Source organism: Stomoxys calcitrans, chromosome 4 (genome assembly GCF_963082655.1).
Source record: "Stomoxys calcitrans chromosome 4, idStoCalc2.1, whole genome shotgun sequence".
NCBI lineage: Eukaryota > Metazoa > Arthropoda > Insecta > Diptera > Muscidae > Stomoxys > Stomoxys calcitrans.
In genome coordinates this window covers 3978861-3987842 of record NC_081555.1, presented here as the reverse complement: position 1 = coordinate 3987842, position 8982 = coordinate 3978861, and the positions used below count along the sequence as shown (strand labels likewise).

At 39.5% G+C, this 8982-nt stretch overlaps 1 protein-coding gene across 4 annotated transcripts in view; it reads right to left on the bottom strand.

Moving 5' to 3' along the window:
- Window positions 1-5312: 5312 nt before the first annotated feature.
- The window catches only part of LOC106093085 (optomotor-blind protein), a 153241-nt gene continuing 149571 nt past the window's right edge, over window positions 5313-8982 (bottom strand). For 2 of the 4 annotated variants that reach the window (XM_059368306.1, XM_059368307.1), the window contains exons 6-7: window positions 7986-8242; window positions 5313-6940 (exon numbers count right to left, since the gene is read on the bottom strand). In XM_059368306.1, the coding sequence (XP_059224289.1) occupies window positions 6099-6940; window positions 7986-8242 (1099 nt within the window). In that variant the 3' untranslated portion in view covers window positions 5313-6098. The remainder of the gene's footprint in view (window positions 6941-7985; window positions 8243-8982) is intronic. The other 2 variants (XM_059368309.1, XM_059368308.1) reach the window with 2 other exon arrangements.

The window sequence follows — 8982 nt, the reverse complement described above, 5'->3', positions numbered from 1 at the left end:
CCAAAACTTATAAAAGGAATTTGGATTCAACATTGAAATCCCAAAGAGAAAACAAACACGACTCTAAACAGAACAAGTAAGAGCGTGCTAAGTTTGGCCGGGCCGAATCTTATATACCCTCCACCATGGATCGCATTTGTCGAGTTGTTTGCGCGGTATCTCATTTTAGGAAAACAAAGAATATTGAAAAAGAACAGGTTATGTGCCGATCAAGAAGCCCTCCAGAGGCTCAAGAAGTCCTCTAGGGGCTTAAGAAGCCCCCAAGGGGCTCAAGAAGCCCTCTAGGGGCTCAAGAAGCCTTCTAGCGGTTCAAGAAGTCAAGATCCCAGATCGGTTTATATGGCAGCTATATCAGGTTATGTACCGATTTGCGTCATACGTAGTACAATTAGTGGAAGTCATAACAAAACGCCTCATGCAAAATTTCAACCAAATCGGATGAGAATTGGGCCCTCTAGAGGCTCAAGAAGCCCTCTAGAGATTTAAGAAGTCAAGATGCCAGATCGGTTTATATGGCAGCTATATCAGGTTATGTACCGGTTTGCGCCATACTGAGTACAGTTATTTGAAGTCATAACAACACACCTCATACAAAATTTCAACCAAATCGGAAGAAAATTGGGCCCTCAGGAGGCTCAAGAAGCCCTCTAGAGGCTCAACAAGTCAAGATCCAAGATCGGTTTATATGGCAGATATATCGGGTTATGTGCCTATTTGCGGAATCATACTTAGCACAGTTGTTGGAAGTCATAACAAAACACCTAATGCAAAATTTCACCCAAATCGGATGAAAATTGCGCCCTCTGGAGGCTCAAGAAGCCTTCTAGAGGCTCAAGAAGTCAAGATCCAAGATCGGTTTATATGGCAGCTACATCGGGTTATGTGCCTATTTGCGGAATCATACTTAGCACAGTTGTTGGAAGTAATGCCAAAACACAACGTGCAAATTTCAGTCAAATCGGGCGAGAATTGCGCCCTCTTGGGACTCAAGAAGTCAAGATTCCAGATCGGTTTATACGACAGCTATACCAGATTATGAACGAAATGAATCATACTTAGTATAGTTGTTGGAAGTGATACCAAAACATTACGCGCAAAATGTCAGTCAAGTCGGACCCAAGATCGGTTTATATGCCAGCTATATCAAAACATGGACCGATTTGAATCATACTTAGCACAGTTGTTGGAAGTGTTACCAAAACACTACGTGCAAAATTTCAGTCAAATCAAACGAGAATTGTGCTCTCTAGAGGCTGAAGAAGTCAAGACCCAAGATTGGTTTATATGGCAGCTATATCAAAACATGGACCGATTTAGCCCATTTACAATCCCAACCGATCTACACTTATTGAGAGTATTTGAGCAAAATTTAAAGCGGATTGCTTAACTCCTTCGAAAGTTAGCGTGCTTTCGACAGACAGACAGACGGACGGACATGGCTAGATCAATTTAAGATGCCATGACGATCAAGAATATTTATACTTTATGGGGTCTCAGACGCATATTTCGAGGTGTTACAAACAGAATGACGAAATTAGTATACTCCCATGCAATGGTGGTGGGTATACAAATAAGTAAAAAAACGCTTCATATACGCTTCAGCTGAAGGTCACAACAGGAGTTCGTATGCAAAACTGCAACCAATTTGCTAAAGATCTACCTACTTTAGTCGGTTAAGAGCTCAATCGGGTTATATAGCGGCAATATACAAGTTGTAAACCTATATTAACTATACCTAAAGTCACAGAACACATTATACAAAATGGTAGTCAAATCAGATACAAATATGCACTTCAAATCGGGAGATCAGACCTTGAATGAAGTCGGCCTACAAATGAACCATTGCCCAGCAGAAAATCTCATTACTAAATCATCTGATTGGTAAGCCAACTCAAAATGTAGCAACTACTTGTTCTTTGGCATACCTTCAAATTACTTTGACATGTAAGTACTCAGTAAGGAGGCCACCGTAGTACAGAGGTTAGCATGTCCGCTTATGATGTGGAATGCCTGGTTTCGAATTCTGGCGGGAACATCAGAAAAAATTACTCAGCGGTGGTTTTCCCCTCCTAATGCTGGCAACATTTGTGAGGTATTGTGCCATGCATAGAAGCCATATAACAAGTTCTCCCCAAAGAGTGGTCGACCTTCGGACTTGGTAACCTTACCAATCGACCTTCGGATTGGTAAGCCAACTACTTATTCTTTGGCATACCTTCAAATTACTTTGACATGTAAGTACTTCGGTAATAGCGAGGAGTGTAGTAAGGAAGTCGCTGTAATACAGAGGTTATCATGTCCGCCTATGATGCTGAACGCCTGGGTTGGAATTCTGGCGGGAACATCAGAAAAAATTATTCAGTGGTGGTTTTTCCCCCCTAATGCTGGCAACATATGTGAGGTATTGTGCCATGCATAGAAGCCATATAAAAAGTTCTCCCCAAAGAGTTGTCGTTCTTCGAACTCGGTTATTAAAAGAAGGTCCCTAATCATAGAGCTTAAAACTTGAATCCTACAGCAATCATTGATAAGTGAGAAATTTGCCCCTGTTCCTGTTAATGGAATGTCCATGGGCAAATTTGCTTATGTGGTATGTACTGATTCACCCATTTACTGGGGGCTCAATCGTCGTCTTAATTTTTCTCTTGCTTCCTCGGTTTATGTTCTTTTGCATAACTAGTAGGTACCGGATTGCTATGAATAAGTCATTATTCTTACGCCACAGGTAATGCTGAGGGTAATGGTATACGAACGGTTATTCTGTAAAAAATGACATGTATCAAGTATAGAAGAATATCTAGAACAAACTGTTAAAAATTAAAATCAAGTATTTCAGCGAAGGGCCGAAGCTGTTAAGCTTTTGCCTTGATAACAAGGCATTTATGGGAACCGAAAAAGTAGATGCACTATGGGATGGGTGTCGCTAAAATGGCTATCAAAGTTTACTATCTGAAACAACAGAGATATGTCTAAAGCAGCGTAACTAGTCCTTTACGGTGGTGTTGATGGCCAATCAATGTGATTTAGTGTTTCCCAAACATCCCATTGCGGAATAAATCATAGGGACACTAACTTTTCACAATATCAATTGAGTGCTGCGCGATTCAAGTTTAAGCTCAATGATAAGGGGACCTCCTGTTTTATGCCGAGTCTGAACGGTGTGTCACTAAAAAGTGACACCTCTTTGTTGAGAAGTTGTACATGGCTGAAATACTCACAAATGTTGCCAGCATTTGGTGAGGGAATAACCACCGCTGAAAAATGTTTTAGGGTGTTCTCACCGGTGGGAATTAAACCCGGGCACGATAGGCGGGCATGCTAACCTATGGACCACAGTGACTCCCATTTGATGGCCAATCATTCAGTCGATTTTTTTAAAAATTTTGAGAGACGCATCCCCTATCTTCATTGCCTCATTTAGGCTATGGAGATAGGCCTTGAAGAGTCTGTGAGATACCTCAACTTATCCAGGTTAGATATTGGAGTTTAAGAGTGGGTTGTATGGATAGGGAGTCCTCAGTTGATTATAGGTTTGCATGTCCGCCTATGACAGTTTTTGCATAGGTTCGCGTCCTGGCCAGAACTAAGTTAGGTCGCGACATATCTTTTGTACTCAACAAAACTTGATTGGGACAGCACTTATTGATAGGATTGAAATACCCACACTGTCATTTACGGAATGGTTATGGGAAAGTTTGCAATGGATGCCTTCTAGTCGCCAGTTTATAGGCCAGTCCATAAGGCTTGGCACAGTTAATTGTTTTTGCCATAGGCTGGTTGAGTTCTAAGAAAAGCTATATCTTGATATAGCCCCCATATTTACTGATTTTCTGATTAAACTTCTTTCGCTCATAAAATATGGTACAAAGATTTATACCTAACAAATTTATCTAAAAGTGCCGATTTTCCATCCAGTTAAGCTGGCAGCCCTGATGGGACTCTCTTTTACTTGAAAAAGTAAAGCCAAAAGATACCACAATACAAACCATGGTATGACGCCCTTCGACATCTTGTTAAGGAGGTCATCATCGAACGCTTTTCAGGCTTCAAGAGCCATACGTCTGAAGGCTTCCAGAGCCATACGTCTTACTTATATCGAATTTATTTGCGAAAAAGCTTTTGTGATGTAAGTTCGACACCCTGTCTACCTGTTGTTCTTTTTCCAATGAGAGTTTTGTTGCAGTATGGAGTTTTTGTCAACCAACTACAATTACATCCATTGATATAGGTAGTATAAATCTTTAAACAGCATAAAAAAGCGTTTCGTAAGGAAACTACGAATGTAAGAGAACCAAATTACAAGGGAATACTTCGACAATTCTTCGACTAGTTTGAAATATTTAGGTTTGAAATGAGAGAAGTTTTCATTCGAATTACTAAAATATTTCAATAATTTTAGGATTAAATTAGTTTAACATCTCACAAAAAATAGTGCATACTTTAAGGAGAAGATTTAAACTGTAATGTTTTATTTTAGGCGTTAGAATAAACTTTTTCACGTTAAATAAAATCTACGCATAAACTTAGGGACAGGTTCGAGCTTTAAATATGTAACAGTTTTATTGAAGGGAAAATTTGTTCAACAAAATTCTAAATGTACAAAACTGGACGCTGGAAAGGACAACAAATGAAGTAGTCTGAAGTAGTCTGAGTTTCTGAGCTGGACTTTTGGATATAGACAAGGGAAAGTATTTTAAACCCTCTTGTTCCATAAATTTTTAAAAGGGCAATAGTTGTTTCTTCTGGGAGGCTTTTACTTATTGAACAATATAACAGAAATTGAGAAATTTATAACAAAATCCGTGTGCATTAGCGCTATTTTTATATTTTTGTGTTATTTTCAGTGTAATTTTCTGTTTTTTTTTTTCGTTTTCGGGAAAAAGGAATTTGTAATTCTAGTGTTTTTTGTTGTTTGTTTTGCGTTTTTTTGTTTTTCGGAAATATATGCAACTAAAATTCGTAATCTAGAACTTATTTTTGTTTTCTTATTTTTCTTCATTTTTTGCTGTTTGTTTGTAAGATGATGTCTCGTTACAGGAAATGTTTGCTTGTCTGTTGTGTGAGTTGTGAGTAGGTGTATGTGTGGGTGTGTAAGTGTGCTTGTTTGTAAATCATACATACATATACGACGACACTGAAGACGACAGCTCGTTAAAGGAACATAATGGAGATTGAAAAATTCAAATTCAAATTCAAAGATTCAAACTTGAATTCAAATTCAAATTCACATAATCAAAATGGACTACACTAACAAAAAAAAAAAACATAAAAATTATTTATATATATATATATATATATATATAAATTGTATAATACTAGAGAGTGCTGCTTGAGGACAGAACTTAAGCATAAATTTACATATTGTACAAAGTACGAAGCTAGGTTGCTGTTGTTGTAGTTTCTTTCTAGGAGCATTTGTCCTAGCTTGGGAATCGGGATTTGGGTGGTAGTTATAGGGTCTGCTTGGAATGGTCTTGGATTGGTTGTAAGTGGTAAGCTCTACATACATATACATACACATTACTTATAATGATAATTTGTTTTTTTAAAAATAAGAAAAAAAAAACATGAACAATAAGGGGAGGAGAGGAGAACATAAAAGTAAGATACGGTCTTTGGTTTAAATTAATCGAAAGAAGTTTGTAAAACGAAAGGGACAAATAAAGAGAGAGGGAGATCGATTGGGAATAAAGGAGATATATAGAGTTAGAAAATATAAAAGAGGGGTGTTTTGGGGTAATTTTTTGTCGATTTCACACTACAAGGACAACACTGGAAGTATTTTGGGCTAGGGACTTACATCGATACATTCATGGGTGCCATCTTACATACGTGTTCGTCGTCCATCGCCTTCATTCATTCACTCGGTTGCTCGATAGCATTGAAGTTATATCCGCTTTTTTTGTTTTGGGTGATCAACAGAATGTTGCTGGTGCTGGAGAATGAATGGGTGATTGGTGTTGTAGTGCTTTATCAGTTCCATTGATCTGGCGCCAGGCATTTATAACGGGCTGCAAATGCAACGAATAGCTAACTTGTCACACGTCATCGAGATCTATGACAGATGAGCGATCGTTGTCGTCCCGGTCATACAATTGTCACTGATCCGCATGCAGGCCTGGCGATTTCCTATGCAGATCATCCATGGAGCCACCACTGGTGCTGCAGGCACTGCCATTGTGTTGCACTTCTAGCCCATTGACCATGTTCTCGATACTTTTGAGCTCTGACGGTGAGTTGGTGGTTCGCTTCAGCAGCGAGGGCGGCGTGGTGGGTGACATGGATATTGGCCGCGTCGGTGGCGAATGCGATGAGGCACGAGGTCTTGGACTAGAGCTAAGGCTGCGAGGCCCATTGTCGACACTGCCCGTGCCACTACTCATGCCGGGGCACTCGGAGCCGGAACGATTCGCATTGGAGCCCGGTGTGACTGCATCAAAGGCCGAGCCTAAACTGCCCGGCAGGGTGTAGGGCGAAAATCGATGACCCTTAAGACCATGCAACGGTGAGGCTGGTGTGTGTCCTGAGTAATGTCCAAATAAGGCGGGATGCTGAGCGGCTAAAGCAAGTTGAGCATTGAATAGCAGACCTGGATTGAGGCCTGCCGCGGCGGGATTGTGCAACAAACCCAAATGGTGTGGCGGGTACAGGCCATGTGGATATAGGTAAGGCAACAGGTGTGGCGATGGATGTATGGGTGGACCCACTGAAATATTGGGCGAGGGATACGAACCCGAAGCATTTAGGCCAGCGGCTCCCTCCTTGGGACTGCCCGATGAAGTGGGCCTAAACGCACCACCCGTACTGCCACCCACACTTTCCGAGCAACTGGAATCACTGCCATCTCGTTCCACTTCGTCCGATTGTAGGCGCCGCCGCAAAGCATCATCGCTGCCATGATCGCTGGCCCCGGCCAAGTGGTTGAACCAAGCTGCAAGGGCTTTTGATTGATTAGAAGATTAGATTAACCAAAAAAGGAAAAGAAAAATTTAAAATAAAATTAAAGGGCATAGATTTTAAGTGGGAAGAGCTTTTTGTTTCTAAAAAAAAATTAAAAAAAGAGAATAACACAGCGCTTTAAAATACTGAAACTGCTGTTTGTTTTACACTTTGATCCAAGGAGACGTTTTCAGAACATTTTTATCCCAGAATAGTTTAAATGAAAACCTTAATAGGGAAGAGGTAAAAGTTTAAGAAGCAAACACTACCAAGCCTGTGTTACCGTAAAGAATAATTTTGTATGCCTGATCAATTCAAATGTGTGGTTTTCCAACTGTAACATCACCTTATTTTAATATTACCAAAAAGTCCTGAAAATGAGAAACGCTCAGGCGGAAATCTTCCTTCTATGGAAAATTATTATGTTATTGCTATGAACGAAAATTTGTAAAAGGCTTTACTGTATTCGAAGGTCAACAAAACCTGATCGTTTAAGTGTCAAAGCTTTGGTAGATTTGGTTTTTTACTTTTGGTGCATACTTTAAGGCGGGTATTATATTAAAATTTCGGATTCGATCTTTAAATGGTAGGATGTATTTGCAACTTTAAATTCTTCCCAATGAAATGTTTGCCCAAAATAGTTTCTGATAAATCCAAATGAGTGGTTTTCAAAATGTAACATCACCTTATTTTAGTATTGCTAAAAGTCCTGAAAATGATTATCGCTCAGACGGAAATCTTTCTTCTATGGAAAATTATTATGTCATTGCTGTGAACAAATCTTTGTAAGACGGCTTTACTGTAAAGGTCAACAACACCTGATGGTTTAAAGTGTCACAGCTTTGGTAGATTTACACTTAACGGTTTAATTTCTTAGCTTTTACTTTTGGTGCATACTTTTAGGCGAGTATCAGATTTAAAAGTTCGGATTCGATTTTCTTATGGTGGGATATATTTTCATCTTTAAACTCTTCCCAATAAAATGTTTGCCCAACATAATTTCTTAAAAAATGTTGGCTTATTAGAAATACTTTGATAACACTTACCCGAATGTTGATGGGCATGCATTTGCTGCAACGAATGACTTAAAGGCAGCAAAGGGCTCTGTGGCGGCCCCACCACATCCAATAATTTATCCTCATCATCCTGTTGATTGTCATGCATGGAGGGGTGCGAGTGTAAATGATGGGGCGGCCTGCCCGTATGGCCCAAATGCAAAGGAGCTCTCGAACTGCTGACATGTGTGGGGTTTAGCTTATCCGAATCGGACCCGCGATTCGAGAGTAACGCTTGCCTGTAACAACAATTGGTACAAACGAACGGCTGATTAGAATATCCAAGGTTCAGTGGGGACGAAAATAAAAATATAATATCGAAAAGCAAATGTCGGCCTGATTATTGCTATTGGAATAGAAACTGGGCATGGTTTAGTCTTTAGGTTCTAAGTTTAAGTAGTAGCTAATAAAAGGATTACGAATTTTCTTCGTTTCCTTTAATCAGTAAAAGAGATTTACTGGTTCTAAATTAATTTCTTATTAATTCAATCGTCCTTAAAAACTTGATGTTGTACAAATGTTGTTCCTACCAACATGGTGAGAGACTTTACCCATGCTTTCATAATTATAAGGCCCAACCCACCAAAAGACTTAAGAGTTCTTTTGTTTTCTCAGCCAACGTTCAGTCATTAGCTTAAAAGCGGCTTAGAGACAAACTTTTTGTTAAGAAACTTTTCAACAATTAGCGTGGATTTTTGAAGCCCAAATTACAAGGAATCTTGGTGACAAAAAAACTGGAAAATACTAGAAACATTTAAGCCTTCCACCCACCCCCCTTCTGAGTAACCTGGAAGTCAGTTAACTTTTTCAATGATGACTTTCGTCCCCTTCCTTGCCTGCCATCTAATATTTTATTTGTTTTGTCTGTTTGTTTGTCATGTTTGATTGTTCGATTTAACCCTTCATTACTTTGTTGTTCTCATTTGATTTCCTTTGTTTTAATCCTTCCACAGGGAATGTTGCCACGCCATATTTCGAGTGGGCCCCG